Genomic DNA, 27000 nt, shown 5'->3' on the forward strand with positions numbered 1-27000 from the left:
AGATGGTGGTTACCTTGCAGGGGTGCTAAGAGGCCACGAGGAGCTTTCTGGAGCACTAGAAACGTTTTCTGTCTTGATCTGAATGGTGGCTACATGGGCGCACATATATGTACAAATTCACTTGTGCACATTATGTGTGTTATGCCCTAAGCAGGAACAATTATCCCTCAGCATCCTTACTAAGCTTACTAAGCCTCAGCAAGAGGAGCAAACGGCAGCACTGTGTTAAATCAGAGCAAAGAGTAATCAGGGATGGGCTTCTATCCAAGAGACACACTGCTCACCAATGAAACTGAATTTTGCTCTATAAATCACCACTGTGAGTAAAAAACAAAAAATAAATCAAAGTTAAAAGCCAGAAAACACCCAAGTACTGCAACCTGGACAGAAGCCTACCCCTATCCCCAACATTACCCCTTCAACAGCCTCCACTCCAGGGCACGAATCCCAGACCCAGCAAAGCCAACACTGGGATCTCTCACCCTGTGGACGAGGTCAGGGACGGTGCGCTGGCTTCTTGGTCTGGAATGTGTGCTTCAGAAGGACTGGTCCGCAAATGGGAAACTTTGTGCTTCTTGCCATTCCCTTTGTCCAAAGGCAGCTGAATCCGTTTGATTTTCGGTTTGGGTTTCATGGGACCCGGCGCTGAGGGACTTGCTGACTGCTGTCCAGGGGATGGGGAGCCTCCAGGAGGGGCTGAGTTGACCTGTCTAGCTGAGGATAAAGCCTTCTTCTGTTCCAGCCCCATGCTATTAGGAGCATCCGTCTGTGTAAAGCTGGACCCCCGGGTCCCTGGAGCAGAGTCAAGGTCACACTGGGAGGAGAGGATTCCAGTTTTGTTGGCAAGCAGCTGGGTCACATGCTGAAGCTGATAGTGCTCTTCAGCTTCCCTGGAAGGTGAAGCAGCCGGTATGCCCACAGTCTGAGACGAGGGCAGGACACAGACGCTAGACGCAGCTGGCATCGCAGCAGCAGAGGGAGTCTGTAATGACCCCAGTTGTGAAAACATTCCTGAACTTGGTGGTAAAGCCACAGGCTGGTCCTGAATCCCCAGGCCCTGCTGGCCAGCTTTAACTAAAAGATTGCTTACTGAGCCGGTATCTGGGGTAGCCAGCAACCTCGGGTTGGTTAGCGTGACATGTCCTGGAACTGGCGCACTACTTGTAGGGGCGGTTGTAGTTTGCATGGATACAACATTCAAGACGGAGGAACCGGATGCCAAGCCAGCCACAGGCCCTGAAGTGAGGTGGCCAGTGTCCTGGCTCACTGCTGATGTGCCCGCCGCTGGGGCAGCAGTTCCTCCCACAGTCTGTGGTAACAGGGGTGCCTGTTCAAAATACATGATGCCAGATTTAGACCTTTTTATGATGTTGGGGACAGTTCGGTGAGATGAAGTATTAAGTGAGCCCAAGTCTAACAGATTGGGATGGTTTGGAAGCTGGGAGGGTGTGAAGTTAATCAATGTCATATTAGAAACCACATCAGAAGGGGCAATGTTTGAAGGGGTACTAGAGGGAGCAAGTTTTTTATTCTTTCGGGTCTGTAGACGAGATATGGGTCTTTTCTTGAGTCCAGAGGATGGAGTGACTACTGTGGTACTGAGGTCTGTCCTCTGGCTAGCTTCTGAAACCAAAAGTTGGGGATCTGGAGGAGGCTGAACCCCAATAAGTAGGCCTGGAGGAGAACTGCTGATGTTAGGTGGGAAACTACTTTGAGTAGCTGCAGGGAAGGAATGTAAGTGCTGGTGATGAGGCATGGGGAGCAATCCTTTGCTAGCAGGAGGGAACAAAGATTGAGAAGTTTGCAAGCTTGGATTTAGTCCTGTGGTTAGGGTGAGACCACTGCCCATGGGCCCCAATACTGAAGTATTTGTCTCCATCACATTGGGTGTAGAACTAACAGAAGAGGTCAATTGGATTTTTTGGGTCACTCCATTTGGAAGAGTTTGGAGAACGTAAAGTGGCTGCATGTTCTGGTTAACAACAATGAGTTTCTCAGTGGCTGGTTTCAGGTGGGGTGGAGTGGTCTGGACAGCTGCGTTAGAAATCTGAGATGGGCCAGGACTATCAGTAGAATTGGGCACATATTTCTGGTTCTGGACGGGAACAGTAGGGGAAACAGGTACCTGAAGGCCAGGGGTGCTACTGTTTCTAGTTAAATCCTGATTGCTGCCATGACCTTGCTCCACTGAGCCACAGGGTGGGCTGGAGATGTCGGCATCCATGTGTCCCTGGATGAAACGGTCGGGAGTCATGTGGCCTTCAGGCGCCGGGTCTACTCCTGGACTCAGCAGTGTGGAGTCATCCTCAGAAGGGGCCACAGGTTTCTCAGTGATGGCTACTCTCTTCTCTGCTGAGTCTGAGATTACAGCCAATCTACTGGGATTCTGGCTGGGAACAGTGGGGCTCCGGGTGGTCAGAACAGAGAGATCAGATGGTAGTTCTAGAGGCAACTCAAACTGCTCTTCTGCTGAGATAGAGGAAGAGACACTGCTGTCCACAGGCTCTGTTGTTGGAAGCTGCTGAGAAAACACTTCAAAGAGACCCATGTCCTTTTCACGATTACTGTCAAGACCCAAACCTTCACCAAGATTCAGGAGTTCTGATGAGGACGACTCTGGACTCTCACCCAAAGCCTGCATGGATGGAGTATTCTTTAGTACAAAGTCCATAATGTCTGAAGGCAGAATATTCCCACAGTCATCACTGTTGTTATTATCTGAATCGGATTTCAGGAGCTCAGTATTATAGGTGTCCAATATATTTTTGTCCGAGGGGGTGCTTGTGTGGACTCTGCGGCTTGACTCCAATGAGCTGAGCTGAACTTCCAAGGAATCCTGGCCCTGGGTTTTAACCCTGTTCACAGAGTGGCAGTTATCCATCTTTGGCTCATTTTTGTGGCCAACAGAACTCTTAATGACATGTTCTTTTTCAGCATCTTCAGGTCTATCAATCTTTAAGTTCTCTGTTCCATTTTCTTTACCATTTCTTTTTGTAATCTGGCTGGTTTTCCTCGTAGTGGCTGTGACACTAGTATCACTCTCTGTCCCATCATCAACACCATCCAACTGGGAAATTTTTGGAAGATCGCACTGTTCTTCCTCCCGAAACAAACTATGGGATGGCAGCCGTTCCTCTGCTCCTGAAGAAATCACCGTTCTAGTGAAATTGTAGTAGTATAAGTCGTCCTCATCTGAAGTGCTCAAGTCATCAGCCCCATCCACCTGTCCTTCGGCTGACCGCTTGCCCCGTTTCTTCCCCGTGGAGCTGCTGTAGAACGGAATGTCCTCCTCACCATAGGATCTCACTCCATAGAGCGGGGTGAGCCCAAAGAACATGTTAGACCGTGCACGGGCACTACGGCGAGGGTACCGCCTCTTGAAAGAACCATCCTCCTGAGGCTTGGGGCCATCTGGAAGCATTAGGTTTCTGTCCTGTACAGGAAGATTCTGATAGTTGTTACTCTGAGACTCCTGGGATGAGGTATTATTGGGGCTTGGTTGGGCCACTGGACCATCTCCTGGACTTTCAGAGGCTGAAACTGGTTCTGATGGAGATGCTGACTCCATGTGCAAAGGGGAAGCAGGACTGCTTTCCTTCAGGGTCTTCCTGGACTGACTCTCACTCTCCATCTTCAGGGGTGTCAGTGTCACTTTCACTGTGCGTTTCCGGGGTGTCTGTGATTCCTTGGCAGGGCCTTCTACTTGCATGGATGGAGCCTTGGGGACTCCTGGAGTAGAAATGACCTTGTCCCCAATCTTATCAGAAGAAACATTATTACATGGTCGTGGCCCCATAAATTCAGGAGTCAAAACTTCATCAACAAACTCTGACTTTAGGTTTCCTTCCTCACCAGCCGTCACCTGACCAGGTTCCAAAAAGGATTTACTGGAATGCTTTTCTTTGGAAGTTTCTTTACAAGATTTTTTCCCTTTCTGTCTCCTGTCTCTGGAACTAGATCCCACATGTTCAGTGATAATAGACGACCTGTTGCTCACTCCAGAAAGCTTCAAGGTTTTGAGGTCATTATCTTCATCAGGAGGGGGACTTACTGACTGGTTGGAATCTGCATGTTGGTCTCGATCACCCCTCTGCCCTCTTAAATGGAGCGGCGGGAAGGAGAGAGCCTCTTTAGAAGAAAATGGCACTGAAGAGAATTCAGCAAAACTGCCCATCTTACTAACATTTAATTCGCCAGATGTATTATGAAGCTGTGGGGTCAGTTTAGGAATGCCAGGGTAAGCCACACTGTGTGCAGATCCCTCTGAGCTCTTGGAACTCAGTATTTTGGTCTTCTCTCCTTTCAAAGAGGAGCTATTGGATGCCAAGTCTGAAGCACTGGAATGCTTCATTTCTGAGGATGAAGAGCCATCCAAGTGACTGGTTTTAGCGACCATAGTAACCACTGTCCTTTGCAAATTTGAAGAGGTGGGAGTGTTTTGCCTTAAATGAGTATTTGAAGTTAGTGGCCCTAAAATATGATCAACTGCTTTGGCACTTGACTCAAGATCTGTAGTGGTCCCTGTGGTGGAGGTTGAGGAAACACTATTCTTGGAGTAGGTATTCCCAGTTCTCATGGGAGACATCATCCGGAGTTTAGACTGCTGGGGTGTTACGGAAGAAGTACTATGACGCCTGGAGCCAATGCTTCGAAGTCCAGAGGAGAGTAAAGGATCACCCACTGTGACTATTTCATGAGTGGTTGGAGTAGGACTTCCTAAACGAGAGAAAGTAATAAAGTCTATTATAGATAGAACAAATGTGTGGTAGTCATTGGTTTCAATGACTTGGCTGTATATACTTATAGGCAACTAAAGATCAACATTTTCAATAAGGGTAAGTCACTAAAACAAAATTGCCTGAAGGAATTACAAACTCCTGTCTGAGCTGACCTTCTTGGAGTCCCTGAAGCTCTTTACCTGCAGAAGGCAATGGCCGACAGCCAGGGGATCTCTGTGTCGGAGAATAACTGGGTGTTCGAATCCTAGGAACCTTTGAGATGACGTGATAAAAACAGGAACCAGAGGTTTGAGTATGAGGAGGTCGGTCTGGTGATGGAGGACTTACAATTTCAGCTGTGTTTTGACTTTCTTTAGATGAAATTTCTGTGGTAAGGATATAAAAACCCTTACTAAAAAAAGTCCAATTAAAATATCAAACAAATGACCCAATAAAAAGCCAGCTTTAAGATAAATTATCAAATGAGACCTCCCAAAGGAATTGTTTTCCCCATGCTTCAATCACAGTACACCCAAAAGTCTAACTCAAGAAACATCTCTATTAAAGACTAACCTGCAAAAGATGTTGGACTATGAGCGATGGTCCTATTTTCATCATGTTCAACAGTGCTGTTGATGTCTGGCTCTACAACTGGTGGACGGCACTCTACTATCTTACACGTATACACGCAGCGCTTGCGAGCATCTGTGGTGCTCCAGTACACTCTGGAACACCTAGCAAAGATTTGTAACAATCACCAGAAGCGAGTACAGAAGCAAAGACTAATATTTGTCAAAACCTCTTCTCAGCCTAGGTACCCTGGTCTCCTTGATTTATAGAATTTAGCTTTATTTCCTGGACTCTTAAAGATTTCCCAAGTTAGGATGTTCCAAGCTTTTTCAAAGTCCTTATTATTTTCTAGCCTCTCAGAAACCAGCATTAAATCTTTTTTTTAAATTGTACTGTAAGCAGGGGACAAAAATAGTAAAATATCCTAAAAGAATACTATCACAAGAAACAGTTACTGGCCTTTTGGAAGGGACTTCTGCCCCACAACATGTACAACGTGAGGAAAGGGCAAACTTGAGATGTTTCCCTTGGGAGAAAAGCCCCAAGAGACAAGGGAAATGTAACTGCTTCAAATCTGCTGGCTGCTGCTGGAGCCTAGTTATACAGAGAACTGCCAGCTAAATGTGGAGTATCGACTGTCCTCAGAATTGGAATGCAGAATTAGTTGAAGTACATTCAGCAAAATGAGACTCTAAAGGGAGAGAGATAGAAAGGGAATTCTGAATTTATACTGTCAGCTTGGTAGAAGTTTAAACAATTTACTTCATGTGGGAAAGATTATAAATTCCTACTGAAGAATTTGCTTATTTTTGTGGGAGTTATATTTTTAGAAGGACCTAGAAAATGTGAAACTGTGGTGGGACAGAGGCCCAGGCGTGCGTGACCGTGACAACAACCTGGACTTTTGAACCCAGATGAATGGACTCTCGAGAGACTGACACTGTGTTTTCTATTTAGATTTTATTTAGAAACAATTCTGAAAAAAAAAATAATTTAAGTATAGTTAGTTGGTTTACAATATTATATTAGTTATATTAGTTTCAGGTGTACAACATAGTGATTTGACGTTTTTTTTTTAAAACTTAAAAAAAAATTTAATTTTATTATATTGATTTTAGAGAGTGAGGGAGAGAGAAAGAGAAACATCAATCTGTTGCTCCACTTATTTATGCATCCCTGGTTGATTGCTGTATGTGCCCTGACTGGGGGATCAAACCTGCACCCTTGGCATATCGGGACAACACTCTAACCAACTGAGCAACCCAACCAGGACAGTGATTCAATATTTTTATACCTTACAATGTGATCACCCCATTAATTCTAGTAATCATGTCACCATGCAAACTTATCACAGTATTATTCAATGCTTTTCTTCCATAACTGGATTTAGCTGACATAAAGTGATACTTTAGTCCTAATCTACGAGAAGTAGCAAAAAAGTAGTTAATTTTTAATAGCAGTTAAAAGTAGCTCACAAGTATGGCTCTAGATTTAACGGTTTGGTCACTGCTTCAGGGTACTCAAGTAGTGGGGCTGCTGTCTTCTCTTTACAGTGCTACTTACTGATATCCAATAGGAAAAAGCTTATCTTCACAGTCAGAAAGATCGTTTAGAATTCCTAAGCAGTCAATTGTCATGGAACCTGACCAAGGAAAGAAGAACCTATTAGAGGAGATACATAATATATAATTTTATAACTAAAGACTAGAAAGTACTCCAGTGACACATCTACTCTTCCCCAACAACCCAGGCCCACATCATACCAATCATCATATGAATATTTTCTGGTTCCAAGCCATTAAGAAACTTCCTTCTCAAGCTGATTCCTTCAAAGTCCACAAACACTCTTCTAAAAACTTCAAATCCATTCTCAGGGACCACCTTAAATGAAAACCCAGGGTCACTGTTAATAAGCTGTCCCTTTATAAACCATCTTCGGGATACTGATTCTCTCAGAGGGAAGGTCTAGAACATATCTTGAACCCCCCTGTCTCACCAGAAGAAGTTCTGCATTTCTCTAAACGGAGGAGGGCCTAGGAGCCTAATAGGAAGGTAAAAGAAAGTTTACGACCTTGCTTGCTATTTTCAGTCTATTTTCCCTGAATTCCTAGAGAATTCAAAAAGCAACTAAAGCTCTCACCTCGCCTTTGATCAAATCCCGATGTCGTTGGCAATATACTTTTTTGTCATCCAGGAAGACACAGTTTTTGGCCCGGGAACACATGAAGTGGTAGTTGCTGGTGCAGGATGTGAGGCAGCAGCCCACAGTGGCTCCTGGCTTTTGGCAGAACTCACACCGCTAACAATGCAGAAAGAACAGAGTGGAGTCAGACTGTCAATGCTTTAAACTGTTTTCCGCCTCCTCTATGGAAGCACCCCATTCTGGGTTTCCTATCATTCATTTAGTTTCCTGATAATCTGCTGAATTACAGAGAAGGGATATGAGCCATAAAGTCTCCTCTACAAATCTTTCTCCCATAGTCCATGGGGCCCTATAACTACTAAATTTAAATATTACAATTTGATTTAGAATTTGGACCAAACACAGTTCTTATTCTAGGATGCAAGATTGATTTAGAGAAGATGAAACTTTGAAGATCAAAGCTAAAAACATCATCTTTCTAGAGAGCTGCTATATCCAAAAGAACTCAGCTAGAAAGATTATACTAGTCAGAAATAGAACGGTTCTCTAGTCACTAGGCTTCACAGACAAACTCATCACATGATTAAAATTTTCCTGTAACGAATGTGTGTCACCAGCTTGTCTGTGGGTCACAATCTGGGCTCTTCTCCAGGGAAGACACATTTTTTTCTGTTGCGCCCATACCCCAAGGGTCAGAGTGATAATCTGCCTACAGTGGACACCAGCATTTCTTACTGGCTAACCAGCTGCAGGCACGATGGGAACATCAGTGAGAGGCATTCAGCCACAGAAAGAACTCTGCGAATGGAAGGCAGCCTCCTCCGCAGCACCTGCCCCGCTCTCACCAGCTGCTTGCCCCTGACCACGGCCACATGCACGTTCTTCAGAGACCCGTCGTCATCTTCAAACACCTCTGCCGACCACAAGGCGCAGTTCACATGTGTCCACTCGTTCTGGCCAATGTACAGCAAACGGCCAGCGTCCTAGAAAATAGAGAGATTTCTTTTTTCTTATAGAATGTATCAAAGAAAGTTTTCCTTGGTATTTGCTTTACCTCAGTCAGGACAACTTCAATAAATTAAAATTCTTTAAGTGAACACACACATAAAAAACCACACTTCTTTTTCAATGTTTCTGTTTCCACGTCTCCTTTCTGATGACCTCTCCCACAGACCGGAAATGCTTTATAAACAGAATTGAAAAACAAGCTTACGACGTGCTTCTCACATTATTTCCTCCGGTCCTTGTCACCGTCTGCAGTGAGGATTATTACTATTATTATTCTCATTTTAAAGACACAACTGAGGGTCAGAGAGGCTCAGTTCCTTGCTATGGTCAACAGCACAGAAACGGATCTTAACCACTCTGTTACATTACATTACTCACACATTATTTAACATGCAACTTATATTTTACTGACTTTCATAATATCTTTTTGAGGGACTTCCTGCAGAAATTACCAGACATCAGCAGGTTGATTTAAGGCAAATCATCATTTAAATCAACTAAATCAGTTATAGAAATAAGCCCAAGTTCCACAAACTACGTGACAAACGTTCATTAAATACATGACACCCAGTCATCAAGTTTAGACACAAAGGACAAACAGTTCATTCCAAGCATTTAATAAGTAGGACCCTGTACACTGAAGGACTTACGTTAGCACTGTCATCACCGTAAGTCAAACACAATGCACATTGTCGGTTATCTTCTATGCCTGGAGGTGGGTTCAGTTCTGGACTATCTTCTCGACTCCTATCAGTACCTTGGAATCCAAAAGACACCAGTTAAAACTGGCAATGCTAGTTTTTATTTCCAGGAAAAAGAAAACAACTCTGCTAAATAGCCTATAACCTATAAAATGAACACTTTCAAAAAGCATTCGAAGTTATGCTCTCTCACCACCTGTTAAGAGTATTTACATAAATTCCTTGTTAACACTGCAAGTAAAGCAAAAGTAATGATTTTATTATATCTAAGGATCACCTGAGCATTTTTAATATGGAAGGATCTTACATTTAGATTCACAAAGTCAATCACGGGCATTTAGAGAGAAACGAGTAATGACTTCATTCAGTGCCTTACTCAGAGTTGGTGGTGTAGGAGGGTGCAGAGGAGTTGGTGAGTCTGGTTCTCCAGGCCCTTTAGGTTTGGGAGCTGGAATGATTTTCTTCATTAAAGGAGGCTGCTCAGTGTGGCTGTTTTCCTCTCGCTCCTGCCACTGAGCATAATTATGGTCAAGTGAAGGTGGAAGCACTGCGTTTGGTAACATCCCACTGCTGAAAATAATTGATTCAACAAGGCTTTATTGAACCCCTATGACGTACCCGGAACCGCACACAATAATGACATTCTCGATATCATCGGGTCTTGGCCCCAGGCACGAGCCATTCACAGAATGTAAGAACAACTCACAATTTGGAAACTGCCTAAATACACAGGACTTTATATTATTTTAAAATATATAATCTTGGTTAAACTTCCAGAAACAAATGATAGCCTTATCAAAGAATCAAAAGAATTCACTGGAATAAAAATGTAAAGTTAAGCATGGAGACTCAAGAGAGGTAGAGAACACCATTCGAACAGAATAAAACAGCCCAGTTACAGCAACCGACTATAATAAACACTACGGCCTCCAAGCCAGCACCGAAAAGGCATTTCAACTGATTCACTTTTCAATAGTAAAATCTAGTCTTGAAAGACCTCTATCCAGAAATATAAGAACTCTGATTTCTAGCTGGTGAGAAGAAAAAAGCAATACAGAATTTACTTACTTGCTTGATACTTTATTTGGCTCCCAAAACCTGGACTTTTTGACACTGAACCATGGAAAAACACGTTCCATTTGCTAACAGAAAAACAAACAAACAAAATGTAAACATGTGAACATTCATTTGGAAACCACATAAAAACCACACTTTACACACGCTTCTGTCAGTATGAGGATGACGTCAAGCCACCAAGGAAAAGATCCATCCACTCTGGGGTCCTCACAACTTCCTCCCAAAGAGTCAGAGGAATGAATTAACCCAAAAGGTGTCTTTTATATAGAGCAAATCAAAATATGGAAGAGTTTAAAAAAATCTGGCCCAGCCAGGCGTGGCTCAGCGGTTGAGCGTCGACCTAGGATCCAGGTGATCAGGGTTCGATTCCCGGTCAGGGCACATGCCCTTGTTGCGGGCTGCAGCCAATCAATGACTCTCTCATCATTGATGTTTCTATCTCTCTCTCTCCCTCTCCCTTCCTCTCTCTGAAATCAATAAAGATATATTTAAAAATAAATAAATAAATAAAATAAAAAAATCTGTTCTGTTCATGGGGTAACTACCCACAGATAAGCAATAAAAAGATGAACTTATTAATATCATTCACCCGAATAAAGAAGGACTTGACCATGCTGTTGGCTTTTTTAATCTCTGGCTGCCCTCCATCTGAATTAATGGCTGCTTGAATGATCTTCACGATATCGTCACTGAACTCCAACTGTAGACAAAAACAAAGCATTAATTATTCATAAAAAAGTGTTATCAAACCACTTCCCTTTCCCTCCTAGAGCACCCAGCACAGGGGCCAACAGGAAACCAACACCTATTTTCATACAGTGCGGTTTCTCTTTAGGGGAGGCCTGTGAGAGCCAGTTCACAGCTAACCTGTGGGAGTCGAGAGAGGCAAGGCTAATAAAGCAAGAACGCAAATGAATCAGCTGTATCGTGGTAAGTTACCCAAGCAGGGCCACGGTGTTTTATTTAGACTAAAATCAATTAACAACTGAATAGCAAATATGGACCATGAGTTAACAATCATTTCCTACACAGTTTGAAAACCATAAAATTAAAAGGCATCTACCTACAAATGAATATCCTATACAGAAAGACATTATTCAGATGTTATTTCAAAAGGGTCAAACCAATTAACTTCACACTGTCATTCTTTCTATAAAGTTTTTAAAAAATATGTTTTTATTGATTTTAGAGAAAGAGAGGAAGAGAGAGGGAGAGGGAGAGAGAAACACAGGTGAGAGAGAACCATCTACCGGCGGCCTCCCGCACCCCCCACCAGGGATCTCGTCTGCACACGAGTATGTGCTCTCACTGGGCACCAAACAGTGACCTCTCGGTACAGGGGATGGTGCTTAACCAACTGAGCGACACCAGCCAGGGCCATAAACACTTTTAAAATAAAAACTACTTAAATATACAAATAATTTTCAGAGAACTCAGATGAAAGTCAAATAAAAGCCGTTTGCAACACCACTGTCCCTGCCCTAACTCACCTTCTGAAACACAGAGCTACAACAACTCACCTGTTTTTAGGTATTTAAAGCCACATGACATTTCTAAATAATAATACAAATAATCTTTTAACATTTACACCCAGTTTCACCTTCCATGAGACCTAAGGAAATGAAATCAGCACTTGAAATGTTGGCGCTTTTCTATAGACATACCACAGATGTGTAGTTGCCTTGGTCCATTTTCCTCTTGACTCCTTCCAGATCTAAAGGCTGCTGATCTTCCTGCTTGCTGACTTCAGTAAGCACAGGCGGGTCAGGTCCCTCTGGGGAGCTGCGGGACGGTATACTCTCCTCGGTCTCGGGATTTAAGTCTGGAGGCTTGGCAGCCTGTTGCCAGGAAAAATATATTTCATTTATCTAACACTGAAAATGAGGCATCTATGCAAATTACATTAAAATTAATAAAGATGGTACCAAATGATTTATATTATAAAACTTAAAGAACACGGAAATAAGAGATTTCTCCAATTATAGGAAAAGCTAAAATAAGCCAGTTATCTAATAGCTCCACTGGGCTAATTTAAGATCTTTGCTTGGTAACTTCAAACCTAGTATGAAGAAATAGAAACTGTCCAGTTGCTTTTGAGTAAGCCATAAATGGCAGCTAATTTCCTGATTAAAAAAATTAAGCTCTATTAAAATATAAAGCATCAGCCTAACTTTGAGTTAGTTATCCAGTCCATCCAGCGTGCTCAGTGGTTGAGTGTTGACCCCTGAACCAGGAGGTCACAGTCTGATTCCCGGTCAGGACACATGCCCAGGTTTTGGGCTCAATCCCCAGTATGGGGTGTGCAGGAGGCAGTTGATCAATGACTCTCTCATCACTGATGTTTCTCTCTCTCACCCTCTCTCTGAAATCAATAAAGACATAATAAAAAAAAGTTATCCACGTGGTTCTTCCAACCATTACACCTTGTGTTCCCAATGACTACTTATAGACATATAGTTCACTACTTGTATGTGCAAAAAGTAGAGGTTTTCAAATTGTGCCCCGAGGAGCCCCAGGGATTTCCCAGAGATAAGGGTCTCTAGCCCCATATCATCTTAGATTAGGCCACCATGCTCTCTTACCTAGATTTATAGAACTGCCTTTCAACCACTGTTCCTGTCAGGCTAGGTTCTCTTTGGGGTAAAGTTCTTCACTGACTCCCCATGGCCTTTAGAATATAAAGTCCAAACTTCTTATAACAGTTAAGGCCTTTGAAGACATGGCCCCTTCCTATTTCTTACCCCAAAAAAGGTCCTATTCTTGGCTCTAAAAATGTTCTTAATGATTTTAGGCCAAAACAAGTAACCCAATTGAGTAAATGAAGCAAAATTTTTTATAAAAAGAAAAAAAACAACCAACCCAAAACCATTCTGTTAGTCAGTAAAAACCATCTAAGAACAAACTCTCAGAACCCAGAAGGAGACTTGGGCCCACCTGTCGGTAGCGTAACAAATGGCTGGTGGTCCGAGAGTTCAACAAGGCCGTGAGGACCTGCTTCAAAGATGTCTGTAGCTCTTTTTCAAGGGCGAGCCGCCACTCCGCAGGGTGACGTTCAGTACAGTTCACACAAGTGTAGGCCACACTTTCTGGCAGATTAGATAGAATCTCATACATTTCATCTAGGAAAGCAAAAAACCCACAGTTATGAGGTGCTTTGAAGAGTGGGAGGAAAGAGGAGACTATTCCACTGAACGCGATATAAAGCTGTATGTTAGGATCAGTAGTAAGCCTAATATCCCCTAGGAACTCGCACAATTGATCTTCAAAGAGACATTATTAACACTAACCAAGGATTTGGTTATTGGGGAATCAACAGGTGATGGTACCAGCAAAGGAGAGCAAGTAAATATTTCAGAGGGATGTGCTCCAGATAAACGAGCACAAACTTCACACAATGGTGTTGATTCTAAAGACAAAAAAAATAATTTTAAAAGACTTCAAACAACACTACCATAATTTACACTGGTAGTACTTGGGAGTTATAAACGTAGCTGTAAAAAGAAAGAAAGAAACTATAATAAAAAGACTCCAACCTTCTGTACCTGAAAGATTCTCACATTTGGAATGGACCCAGCGATCACACTTCCCACACTGCATCATCTTACTCTCATAGTCGTCGTCGTCGTAACACTTATCACAGAGAGGGCAGAAGTTTCCTGAAAGCAAAGCAAAGTTTTCAGTGGTGCTTGGTTCACACACCGATGCCTCCAAGCCCTTGAATTCCATGTCAACCTGACCCAAGACGCAGGCGCTCCTGCACGGGACCCCTGGGGTGGCTCACACACCGCGAAGGGCAAGGTGATCCTGGGCTCCTAGAACAGGCTGCTAATTCTCCTCTTCCGACAAGTTTTTAAAGGTCATGAGGTAGATGTTACAGATAACATAATAGACAAAGAATGGAAGAGAGAACTTTATCTCTTAAACATTCCAAAGAAATGTCTGAAGTTTTGAAAAGAGGTGAGGCTGTGGGAGTAAAAGGCCGTTAGCTAAGGTGCGTCTTCCTTGGCCCTGAGCCCCTGCAGCGGCCCTCCCGAAGCTGCGCACGAAGGCCTTCCCGCTCAGCCTTATCCACGCACCCCTATTATTTTTTACTTAACAGACTTAACATTGATTTGCTTATTTTAAATAGCTTCAATAGTGAACTTTTACATCATTATTATCCTAAGTCAATAAAATAATGAGTTTAACGCATTACTTACACGTTTTTCTAGCATAACTATTAAAGTAAAATGTTTGCCTCAGTGCCACATAAAATCATTTCTAGAACAATCAAATACCTAGTTACTCACTTTGGGAAATGCTGGCTCAGAGCATTTCTTTGTGGTTAGTTATCTCTTATAAAAATTCTACTTAATTCTTCCCATAACGTAATAAAACATATCTAGTTGCTAAAATTCTCTGTATAAAAGAAAGGGCAAGACCAGAAACTTGGTAAATGTGTCTAAATGGGAACCTTGAAAATACATGTAAGACCTTTTATCTTATTCCACTGGAGTGTTCAGTTCACCTCCAACACATCAAGAACAACATCTGAAAGTAGGAAAACTGGTTTTCTGAGGTACCTTTAGCGAAGAGTTTGGCACAGTCATGGCACAGCGAGAAGTCGTGAGACCACTGTGCATCCCACCCTTTGCCTGGGGTTGTGGACCCACAGCTCTTGCAGCGCACACACTTGGTACAGATCTGGAAGGAAGAAAAGAAACTCAATAGAATGTCATTTTTAGTATCTCTTCTTATTTAAAAAGATCACACATGTCTAGAGTTGACTTCTCTACTGGGATGGCTTCTTCCAATACCGGGGCCAGAAAAACTGTTCTCCTGACATCCTTCAAGCAAGAACATTCCTATTATGAAGTCATCCAAGCCTACAGTTCCATGACAGTTCTCTCTGAAACAACATAATGTGTGCACTCACCCAAACTTTCTTTTTCTTTGTGGGTTTGGTGGGGTAGTTAGGTCCTAGGCACTCGGGGTGATAGCTGTTTCGGCACTTGTTACATTCCAGCAGCTGCTGTAAGGAAAATACAAAGGCAAAAGGTGAGCCTCACAACCCCTTCCCTCGATGCCTGCTACCTCACGCCCCATTTCCTGTTTGTCTTCAAATAAGCAGAGCACATTTTTATAACAGTTCAGATATCCTCATAAATTATTTACTCTCGATTAAAGCACAGGGATTGAATTTCTGCCAAAGGTACTCAGTGATGAATGTTCTTATCAGGTAGATCTGACTTATCTTGGGGATTTTATCCGACACCATGTTTTCTGCTATATTCCCAAAATTAAAACAAAAAAATAGGCAAATGATTATACCCAATTAAAGAGTCAAAACAGACTAAGCCAAGAGAAAAAATAGATACAAAATCCTAAAGTAAAAGGCAGACGTGGAGAGAGAGAGTCATGCTCTAAGCAGCCCTCTTGCTCTTCTGTACCTTCGTCGCTTGATGCTGCCTTCCACAAACATGACAGAACTTGCAGCGGCGACAACACCAATTTTCCAGCTGGTCCTCCAGAGGGCGCTCATTCTCCTCTAAACAAAACTTGTGGAAGGGCTCACAACAGACTTGGCAATACACAAACTAGTGAAAGATGGAAACAAAAGTTGTAAAGTAACATGCAGAATATCAACCAAATCCTACATACATACTTTGGGCTTTCGGAATATAGTACTATTTATATTTTATTCAACACCTATTCATTAAGCAATGACTATATTTTTTAAACAGCACACTATGGGGCACTGCAGGAGATTCGGGGAACTAATGTGGGTATAGAAGAATTATAAAGTAACAAAATAAATGCAATCCAAGATTTCATATGATGTGCTAAGTGATGTATGATAGCCATAAACTAAGAGCTATGGGAATGTAAAGGAGTGTGGTAGGAGGAAATAGGGAGGGTTTTAAAGGTTTTTTACAATATTCTAAACTATCATGAGCCCGGCCAGGCGTGGCTCAGCGGTTCAGCGTCGACCTGGGATCCAGGTGATCGGGGTTCGATTCCAGGTCAGGGCACATGCCCGGGTTGCGGGCTCGATCAATGACTCTCTCATCATTGATGTTTCTCTCTCTTGCTCTCCCTCTCCTTTCCTCTCTCTGAAATCAATAAGGATATATTTAAAAATAAATAAATAAATAAATAAATAAATAAAAATAAACTATCATGAGCTCTGGTTTATCCTTTCCATGTCTAACTTTAGAAGTTATTTTCATATAGATATTTTTAAAAATTCCAATGAGGGTGTCCCAGAATTTTCTTTTGCATAAAATAATTATTGGGACAATTGGTCAAACCTAAATAAGGTCCATAGATTAGGTAATAATAATGTACCAATGTTATTTCCTGATTTTGATAATTATAATATTTAGAGGTAAAATGGCATGTCTTTAACTTACTCTCAATTTTTAGGAAAAAATGTGTCTCTTTGCCTGGCCAGGTGTGGCTCAGTGGTTGAGCGTCGACCTAGGATCCAGGCGATCGGGGTTCGATTCCCGGTCAGGGCACATGCCTGAGTGGCAGGCTTGATCCCCAGTCAGGGGCATGCAGGAGGCAGCCGATCAATGACAACTGTCTCATTATTGTTTCTATCTCTCTCTCTCCCTTCCTCTCTCTGTAATCAATAAAAAAAGATATAGTTTTTTTAAAAGTGCCTATTTATAAAAATGTGTGTAAATTTTATTTCTTTTTAAAAATTCATCTTCATTGTTGAAAAGTATTATAGATGTCCCCTTCTCTCCCCCTCACTGACCCCTCCACTGCCTCCCATTCCCCCCAGGCCTTCACCACACTACTGTCTGTGTCCATGGGTTGTGCATATATCCACGTTAAGTTCTCTGGTTAATCTCCTCCCCCATCGCCTTCCCTCTGAAATACGTCAGTCTGACGTATCTATTTTGTTCGTCAGTTTATTTGGTTCATTAGATTTTATTTCTTATTTTGTAAAATATAAATACACAAAGAGAAAAGCATAAAGCAAATGAAAAATATTAACATTTGGGGACTCTGGATAAAGGGGATATGGGATTCTTTTCTTCCTTTTTTAAATACCTATGTTTTTTACTGATTTCAGAGAGGAAGAGAGAAATAGAAACATCAGTCGGCTGCCTTCTGCATGCCCCCTACCGGGGATCGAGCCCGCAATGTCGGCATGCGCCCTGACTGGGAATCAAACTGTGACCTCCTGGTTCATGGGACACTCAACCAACTGAGCCACACCGGACAGGCTGGGAACTCTCTGTACTACTCTTGCAACGTTTCTGAAAACCTGAAATCATGTCACCATAAGGACTTTTTACAATGTGGACAGCCGGAGAACCCATCAAGCACTGTTGTGCTGTCGGAGGGCAATGCGGGCAGCGTGCCACCCATCCTCTAATGTTCGTAGGAATTCTGTGGGATTGCTGTGCATGACTACACAATTCATTTTTAATTTTTATTTTTTTAACTTTAAAAAAAAATCCTCACCCGAGGATATTTTTTCCACTGCTTTTCAGAGAGAGTGGAAAGGAGAGAGAGACATTAATATGCGCGAGACATATCGATTGGTTGCCTCCTGAACGCGCCCTGACCGGGGCTGGGGATCGAGCCTACAACCAAGGTATATGCCCTTGACCGAAATCGAACCCAAGACCCTTCAGTCCCAGGGCCAATGCTCTAACCACTGAGCCAAACCAGGTAGGGCCACAGCTGCACAATTTAAATTAGAGCAACGACACTGAAAAAACCTGTTTTATCACAGAAACTGAAGTACTGGTGCATAAGTTATTCCCGTGGGTAGCATACATGTGAATGCAAAGCATTAGATTAAGTGGGAAAAGAGATACAGTAGCCCCCTGGCGCTTGCAGACTGAATATTCCTCGTTTTAATGATATCTAAAGCAATCCCAGCATAAGCAATACTGAAAGAAACCCTTCTCTTTATTATACGTGTACATAATATAGAAAGCTTTATAATATATATGTATTACACACACATACACATTTACATATCTGCCAATTTATCTAATTGTATCCATAAGATAAATGCCCAGAGTACAATTGCTGTGTTAGAGGGCATACCCATTTAAAAAAATAAGTACATACTTAACAACCCTCAGAAAGACTGCAACTAATCTAGATTTCCACCAACAGAGTGCCATTCCTGCCCCGTCCTTTTATACCATGCTTTAATTCCCACTCCTTGGTCATCAGAAGGCTTAATGCCTCTGCCCACAATGTTTTTACTTCTCTGTCCCCTCGGCCTATTTTTTATTGGGTGTTACTCCTTTTTCTTATTAATTGCTAAGAGCTCTTTAGATATAAAAACCATCAAAAGCATCTCTTGTTCTGGAGGAACGCTGTATTATTTTTTTCCATGATTGAACACCTAGCAGAAAAATCAGACCTCTAATAAAGAGTAAAGTTAGGAGATTAACTATTAAACTTTCCACACTAAGAAGCAGATTTCTTCCTAAAATCTCTAAAACATTTCAAAAGCATTTCATAACTGGTTTAAACAGGGGTTAGTACCTGCTGCATACCAACAAAACAGAGTATTTTCTTCACAGAAACATAAACTACATTATGCTTCCTAAGGTACCGAGAAGACAGTATCTTACCTCTACGTGTCCACTACTGGCACAGAGAAAGCAAACCACCCTGGGTGTTATAGGAAGAGAGGTCAAGATCCCCAAGCCTCCCATCTCCCACACATTTTCTGCTTCACAGTCCTCCTGTGGAGAAAGAGAAATCATTCATGAAAGTTTTACAGTGACACAACTATGGAATGAAAATAAGGGCAAAAATGGTAAAATGAGAATGCCAGCAGCAGCCCAGAACACTGCCTGTAATGAGCTCAAAAACGACTGCCGCTCTAAAATTTTTCATCTCAGATACAAACTGTTAAAAGGTTCACCTATTTATTGGTTTAATTCATGTTAACTACAATGCAAAATAATGCTGGGACTGAATTCCTGTTAGTTTTGCGGATTCACGCATCATCACTGGGCTAATTCCCAGGTGAGAGAATGACCCCCTCAGGTGCCATCTCATCTGGATGCACCGAGTCCCCAGGACGGCAGGACCGCCAGGACCATCTCAAGGCCGATGCTCTTTAGTCAACTCACAAACAGGGACCAAAGCATCTGCTAATGGTAGTTTTTATTCATTTCCCCACTTTGTGCTGAATTTCCTTGCTTTTAACACCTAAAGTCAATGACAATGGCTTCCGGTCAAGGTCCCACACCCGCATGTGGTGGTTAAAAATCAGGAGGGTTATCTTGGCCGTGGAGGTTCCCCCTGAGGAGCAAGGGGTCCCAGACCAGGCCCCCCATCTCAGGGTTCCAGTGCCAGAAACAGAAGTCCCCATAGCTTCTGGCTGTAAAAACCAGTAGGGATTGTGGCTGAGGGACACAGAGGCTGCTGGAGTCTCAGGTGTTCCTCTTAAAAGGTCCGTACACAAACTTACTCGGACTCACTCCCTCTGAGCTCCAACTTTGCTGAGTCCTCCCCAGTGCAGGCGCAGGCAGTACCATAACTGAGTCTCCATCAACTTGGCTAACAAGTTTGCCTACCCCAGTGATTCCCCGAGACCCTGCTCTACCCAACTAGCAGGCCCACCCACGATGATTCCAGTGGTTTTTCCTTACAACCTGCCCTGTCATACTTCAGACTTCCCTAAAACTTCTCAAAGGTCCACAAATCCCAAACAAGTTGTATCTGGCCTTGGTGTGCCCCATACCTGCTGCTAAGCAGCCCCAGCTGGGCACTAGCAGCAGCCAAACTCGGTTTACAGCTTGGCTTCTCCCAGGCACCTCCAAGCCCCAGCACAAGCAGCAGCCAGCGGCAGATCACCTTGTAGCTCACGCCAGGTGGCCTCAGGCAGAGCACGGCAGCAGCTGACCTTGGCCTGCATCTCCTAGGAGACCCCAGAGCCAGCGCACCCAGTGGACCGCTTCAGACCACATCGAAGCACCACCCAACCACTTCCACTAGCAACACACTCAAGGGGGTGGACTCAGTGGGCACCAGAGCCCCACTAAAGGAAGTCCTGTTCCATGGGGTGGGCTCCTACACAGCAGCTCCTCCACTGTGGCCCGCCCCACCCCCTCCCTGATCCTCCTAGTCAATCGGCTTAGAGGTACATAACTCCCACTGATGTGCCAACAGCCATCAGGCTCAACTACAACAGGAGAGCACACAGAGCACACACAGGGAGCACAACCGGAGCACTTTGCTCTGGTGACCAGGGAGGGTGCACCACCAGGTTACAAGGGACACCTACCACATTAGGCCACTCTACTAAGCCCAGGAGACATAACAGCTCTACCTGATACACAGAAACAAACACAGGGAGGCAGCCAAAATGAGGAGACAAAGAAACATGTCCCAAATGAAAGAACAGAACAAAACTCCAGAAAACAAACTAAAATAAATGGAGGCAAGCAATCTACTAGGTGCAGAGTTCAAAACACGGGTTATAAGGCTGCTCAATGAAATTAGGGGAAGAGTAGAGGAACTTAGAGAGAACTCCAACAGAGACAGGAAACATCAAAGTGGAGATAGAAAACATAAAAAAAGTCAGAAATGAGGATACACTAACTGACATGAAGAACAATTTACAGGGAATCAGTAGCAGAGCCGATGAAGCAGAGAATCAAACCAGAGCTTTGGAGGGCAAGGAGGAAGAAACACCCAACCAGAGCAGCAACAAGAAAACAAAATCCTCCCAAATGAAGAGCCTCTAGGACAGCTTCATGCCTACCAACATTCGCACGAGGGAGGTATCGTAAGGAGAAGAGAGAGCAAGGAACTGAAAACCTATTTAGAAAAACGACAGACATTGGGGGACATCTGTAATACTGTCAACAATCAAAAAGAAGAAAAGAAAATGACAGAAAACTTCCTTAACCTGGTAAAGAAAACAGACATACAAGTCCCGGAAGCACAGAGAGTCCCAAAAATGATGAGCTCAAGGAGGCCCACAGCAAGACACATCATAATTAAAATGCCAAAGGTTAAAGACAAAGAGAGAGTCTTAAGCAGCAAGAGAAAAGCAGTTAGTTACTACAAGGGAGCTCCCATAACACTGTCAGCTGATTCTCAGCAGAAACCTTGCAGACCAGAAGGGAGTGGCAAAAAATATTCAAAGGGATGGAAAGCAAGGAACTATAACCAAGATTACCCAGCAAAGCTATCATTTAGAATTGAAGGAGAAAGGGCTTTCCAGACAAAGAAAAGCTAAAGGAGTTCATCACATCTAATGAGCACTACAGGAAATGTTGAAGGATCTTCTTGAAGAAAAAGATTAAAAATATGAAAAATAAAGTGGCAATAAATACATATCTACCGATAATTACTTTAAATGCAAATGGATCAAATGCTCCAATCAAAAGACATACGGAGGCTGAATGGGTAAGGAAACAAGACCTTTACATATGCTGCCTACAAGAGACTTATGTCAGATGGAAAGACACACAGACTGAAAGTAAAGGGATGGAAAAAGACATTTCATGAAAATGGAACAAACAAAAAAAGCTGGTAGCAATACTTATACCAGATAAAACAGACTTTAAAACAAAGGCTATAACAAGAGACAAAGGATTCAACAATTCCATTTCTGGGTATCTGAAGAAACAAAATACTAAACTGAAAAGACATATGCATCCATATATTCACTGCAGCGTTATTTATAATAGCCAGGATATGGAAGCAACCTAAGTGCCCATCAATAGATGAGTGGATAAGAAGTGGTGCATACATACAATGGAATATGACTCAGCCACAAAAAAGAATGAAATCTTGCATCTACAACAACATGGATGGACCTAGAGCGTATTGTGCTGAGCAACATAAGTCAAACAGAGGAAGATAAATGCCAGATGATTTCACTTATATGTGGAATCTAAAGAATAAACAAACAAAACAGAAACAACTCATAGATACAGAGAATAAGTCGACAGTTAACAGAATATTTTGAGGGGGGTTGGGGGGACTGGGTGAAAAAGGTGAAGGGATTAAGCAGCACAAACTGGTAGTTACAGAGCAGTCACAGGGATAATATTGTAATAACTATATACGGTGCCAGATGGATACTAGACTGATCAGGGTGATCACTTCTTAAGTTACAGAAATGTTTAATCACACGGATGCACACCTGAAATTAATATAATATTGTATGTCAAATGTAATTGAAAAATAAAAAAATTATTAAACAAATACAAAACCCAGGACTCTCCACATACTAGGTGGTCACTAAACACTTTTACCTTAAAGTCCACTCTGATCCTATGGACTCCATCTGCTGGGACTTTCTGCTTAGAAGTACTGCCATTGGAGAGAGTGCTGAGGGTGTTCAAAGTGCCTGTGTTCTCCTGCTTATTGACTGGAGGCGGTTTTTCCTATAGGGATAGAAGATAAATAAAGAACAAAACCACACTCTACTTGCCTTCACTTTTTAAAATAAATATTTTATTGATTTTTAGAGAGAGAGGACGGGAGAGAGAATGAAACATCAATGTGAGAGCAAAACAACAATCGGCTGCCTCCTGCGTGCCCCCCACCAGGGACGCAGCCTGAAACCCAGGCATGTGCCCTGACCGGGACTGGAACTAGCAACCTTTCTGGTGCCCAGGTAAGCCACACCAGCCAGGGCTTGCCTTCCCTTTGCAACAGAAAATAATGCAAATGACGAATCTAATTAACAGACTGGACAATGTGTTTCCAACATAAGTATCCTACAGAAAGAGTGAAGTACTTTTCAGAAGATTTTTTTTCCCATTAAGGCATTTTATTTGCTTGTATATATTACATTCCTAGAAAAAGAATTGCAGGATTTTTCCTCCTGTGTGTTTTCATCTTGCTTCTTTGTGGGTCCATGATGCCAGCTGAGGTTGTCAGTACAATGAAACCAAACTAATGGGACAGGGGCAGGTTATTCTGCCATTTTTCTAGATCTTCTAGTTGCACATTGAATTTGGGCTGATCACTCCACACTTGCTTAACCTGCCCATGAGGTTCAGAACCATTTCCCAGTTCTACGATCAGTGATGGTTTCAAATCTGCCAACACTTCATCATCACCGTTAGAAACCAGGCGACGAATGAGAAGCACAACCTAATAAAAAGCTAGCGTTTGCCTCCCTTTTTGGCACTGTTGATGCTCCTGAGAGCATCAGCCAGAACATACATGTGTATCACCATGGTGGCATGGGAAGTTGGTGGGAAGAACCAGAAGATTCTTAAAAGATCTCTCTCTGTCTCTCCACGTAATAAAAAGTGCACACAGGAAAGGGTGATTATTGGGCAAAAAACTATTATGCTAAGCGGCCTATAGCATAAGCATGTAGGGCCACAAGGAGGGAAAAACAAGGGGAAAGAGAGAAAAAAGATATAAGCTGAAGCCTAAATTCCACTGCCAGCCCCATAGAAGCAAAAATGCGGTCTCACTCAGTTGTGTGAGTGCCAAGAATAAGGCTGTTTTCCTACAGAATAGAGCAGACCCCTGAGAAGTGGCAGAGAAACAAATCTCTCACCTTTTCTTTTGGTTTTTGTTTTACAGGAATACTTGGGCGAGGAGCCACTTTTTTCTGCTTGCATTGCTCTGGACCTAAAGAATTCAAAATAAATTGCAGTCAGATGCTGCTAAACTCACAGTTAATGCGAAATAGCAATGACTACTTTAGGACTGACTGGCCCGTGAAGAAAAGGCTATTAGAAAAAACAAAACTATTTAAACTCTAGGTATTAAATAGGAAATTAAGACAGTATCTCCAACTTAACTGGTATTTTGCTTCTATTTCTTTATTACTCTATAATGGTTAAAAGATAATTTTCTCACACTGAAGACTTAAAAATATAAATTTCAGGTTTCCAAATGCTATTTAAGATATCAGTGCTTTTTGCTAGTACTTGTGGTCCAGCAATTCCTTCTTGCCTTGCACTCACCTGATTCTGGTGGTGGAGGCTGCTTTTTCTTGGGCTCACTGGGCATAGTCTTGGGAACTTCTTTTCTTGGTGGTGCTGTGCTGGGCGGTTGTGGGGGGATGACTGGGGCTGGCTGAGAGGCCTGCTTGCTGGACTTTCTGGAAGCTGGTGTGGTAACCTGTTTGGACTCAGGTCCTGGAGCTGGGGCATTCCCATCTTCACTCTTTTCCTCAGTGTGCTTTCGCGGGGGAGGGTCACTGCTGCTTTTCTTGGGGGCGGGATCCTCTCTTGCTGGTGGGGTAGGTTTCTGATTAGAGTCCACCAAGTTCTTCACAACACTGCTCTCTTTGCTCTCTTTCTTTTCACTGGTCTTAGACTTTTTCTCTTTCTTTTTCACAGCTAGGGGAAAAACATGATTATTTATTTATAAGCAAGAAAAGTTTTAATTAAAAGTATAGGAATGTAACAAAATCTTATCTCAGTTCCCTGCAGCTAATGCTGACACTGAAGAGGCTCATGAAAGTTAAGTTGCTCAGATAAAATAGCTACACTTTTACTGCTCTAGGAAGTGGAAGAACTGATTTTTATATGAATTAAAAAATGTTTTACTATGGAAATTTTCAAACATATTCCAGGTAAAGGCAATAGTAAAATGAACCCCCACGTACCCATCACCCAGCTTCGACACCCATTAACTCCCTGGGAAAGAATGGCCTTAAAGGGAATACACAGCAGTGTTCTCTTTACCCCGAAGAACCCAACTGTAGGGCATCAAAGCGAGAAGCCAGGGGAAGAGCTTCCTACATCACCTTTTGCTTGCTTCTGAAGGTAGGCTTTGGAAGGCATCCACTGCAGATTCTGGCACTTCCTCATCCTAGGACAAGGGATACCATAAAGTAAAAGATGTGCAGAAGAGAAGCAATTTGAACAAGTGTTAATTTGTCTGCAAGAACCAATGAATCTTTATTCAGGGCCATTTTGAGAGCTGGAAAAAAGACGGCTCATTACTCAGATTAAATCTGAGCCTTTGAATCCTTCAATCAGCAATTTTACGTACTTCTAGGATCTAAAAGGAGCAAATTATTTTTGAAATGAAATTAAAATTTCTTATAATCTAGTACTGACTAGCACCACACACAAAATGACCAGTTGATATTTTTTACACTCAAATCAGTTCTGTTCCCTTATGAGATTAATATTTATTCAGTAATCTGACAACAAATGGACTAACATTATCCGGCAGGTCCTCTGTCCTACAGGTCTATGCCAGGGCTCTGATATATATTCTACGCCTCAACTGAACGAAACTCAAATTTAATCTGAAGTGTACAATTGAACTGAATCCATTTCAACCCCAAAATTTAGTATAATTTTATCTTCCTATCATCATGTACCTTTTTGAACTGTGAATTCTCACTCCTTTAGATGCATGGGGCTGAGATAAGATTCTCGAGTTAAGGCCAGACTAAACCAAAGCACAGAACTACTTATTGTCTCCTAGAAACTGCCTCCCCTGAAGGGATAATGCAGGATTTCTCCTAGCTGTATTATATAAATCACTTTCAATTTATTCATTCAGAAAATGTCCATCGGTAATATCTACTCCTTATTCCAGGTACTTTATTTATGAGACACTCAACTACCAAAATTTCTATTTGTGCAACTCTTTTGATCCACTTTAACAAGTTATCCCAGAGGGCAGACAGTGCACCCACAGAAACAGAGAAAAGACCAACACTTCCAAATCAAAAATCCCACATGCGCGGAAAATACTCTGAGACACAGCAAGGAGAAGTATACAAGACGTCACCAATATTTCAGTTGACCTAATCAATATTATGCCTAAATTGGTCAGTTTCAAGTAGAAAACCCCTGAGCTGCACTGATACGTTAGCCACCAGGCACATGTGGCTACATAAACTTAAACTAATTAAAATTAAATGTAATAAAAAAAATGTAGTTGCTCAGTCACTAACCACATTTCAACTGCTCGGTAGCTACACTGGGCTAATGGCTACCACGCTGCACCGAGCAGATGGAAGCACTCCCACCACTGCACTGTCCCATCCAGCAGCGCTGCTCCTGAGTGCTTCTCAGGTAAGCACCGCCCAACCCTGGCCACGCTGCAAAACACAACTGCACTGGTCCCGAAACTCACACACACAGTACAACCACATTCAGTTTTCTGATTCGTCTTCTCAACAAACCAAGCATTAATCAACCACCTTCCCGGAGGGGAGGCCAACACCACAGAGTTTAAGACACCCACTCACTTGCAGCACTGCTTCTTTATATTGCGGCCACCAAACTTGGGCTTGTCTAAGCAATTAGTACAGACACCACAGTCCTCAGGCACCTGGCAGCCAGGACACTGCCCACACCGCCTTGACCGCCGTCCCTTCTTCACTGGAGGCTCCTGAGGCGCCTTGTTTCTGGTGACAGGTTTGATTGGTTTGATGGGTGGAGCGAGAGGTTCAGCATCTTCTGAGCCAGCAATTGAGGACTTGTCTGTTAAAGAAACATGACATTCGTTCTGAGGGAGTGTCTAAATCCTTTTTGGGAGCAGAGGCGGAGATTCTCAAAATCAATTTATATTATTACATACGTTCAAACTTTGTTTTAACTGGGACTCCAAAAGTGAAATCGAATATAATAAATAGTCGTGCAGAACTCAGAGCCTAATTATTTAAATGTTAAATGCCTAAAACTTGTAGCTTAATGAGAGGAGAAACCCAAATACTGAAAACAAAACACTGCATGGCAATCTAGGAAGGTTCTGCCCAGATTCCCTCCCTCGGCATTGGAGTCAGACTTACAGAGCAGCCTGACAGCTCTCCCAGCCTTCCCTGGCTCCCTCCCCATTGTCCCTCCCAGGCATTTCCTCA

The 27000-nt window shown here is 42.7% G+C and overlaps 1 protein-coding gene across 3 annotated transcripts in view; it reads right to left on the bottom strand.

Moving 5' to 3' along the window:
• KMT2A (lysine methyltransferase 2A) overlaps nucleotides 1–27000 on the bottom strand; it is a gene marked incomplete at its 5' end in the record, with an annotated part of 82887 nt that overhangs the window by 20358 nt on the left and 35529 nt on the right. For 2 of the 3 annotated variants that reach the window (XM_081154956.1, XM_081154955.1), the window contains 23 exons: nucleotides 483–4716; nucleotides 4919–5104; nucleotides 5292–5452; nucleotides 6852–6930; nucleotides 7052–7169; nucleotides 7429–7587; nucleotides 8277–8414; nucleotides 9090–9196; nucleotides 9517–9710; nucleotides 10209–10282; nucleotides 10807–10917; nucleotides 11882–12055; nucleotides 13152–13336; nucleotides 13760–13873; nucleotides 14780–14900; nucleotides 15133–15228; nucleotides 15647–15793; nucleotides 18812–18925; nucleotides 22460–22591; nucleotides 23725–23798; nucleotides 24137–24514; nucleotides 24925–24989; nucleotides 26389–26623. In XM_081154956.1, coding sequence (XP_081011082.1) covers nucleotides 483–4716; nucleotides 4919–5104; nucleotides 5292–5452; nucleotides 6852–6930; nucleotides 7052–7169; nucleotides 7429–7587; nucleotides 8277–8414; nucleotides 9090–9196; nucleotides 9517–9710; nucleotides 10209–10282; nucleotides 10807–10917; nucleotides 11882–12055; nucleotides 13152–13336; nucleotides 13760–13873; nucleotides 14780–14900; nucleotides 15133–15228; nucleotides 15647–15793; nucleotides 18812–18925; nucleotides 22460–22591; nucleotides 23725–23798; nucleotides 24137–24514; nucleotides 24925–24989; nucleotides 26389–26623 — 7396 coding nt within the window. The remainder of the gene's footprint in view (nucleotides 1–482; nucleotides 4717–4918; nucleotides 5105–5291; nucleotides 5453–6851; nucleotides 6931–7051; nucleotides 7170–7428; nucleotides 7588–8276; nucleotides 8415–9089; nucleotides 9197–9516; nucleotides 9711–10208; nucleotides 10283–10806; nucleotides 10918–11881; nucleotides 12056–13151; nucleotides 13337–13759; nucleotides 13874–14779; nucleotides 14901–15132; nucleotides 15229–15646; nucleotides 15794–18811; nucleotides 18926–22459; nucleotides 22592–23724; nucleotides 23799–24136; nucleotides 24515–24924; nucleotides 24990–26388; nucleotides 26624–27000) is intronic. The other variant, XM_081154957.1, reaches the window with a different exon arrangement.

This window comes from Miniopterus schreibersii (assembly GCF_964146895.1).
Source record: "Miniopterus schreibersii genome assembly, chromosome: 12".
NCBI lineage: Eukaryota > Metazoa > Chordata > Mammalia > Chiroptera > Miniopteridae > Miniopterus > Miniopterus schreibersii.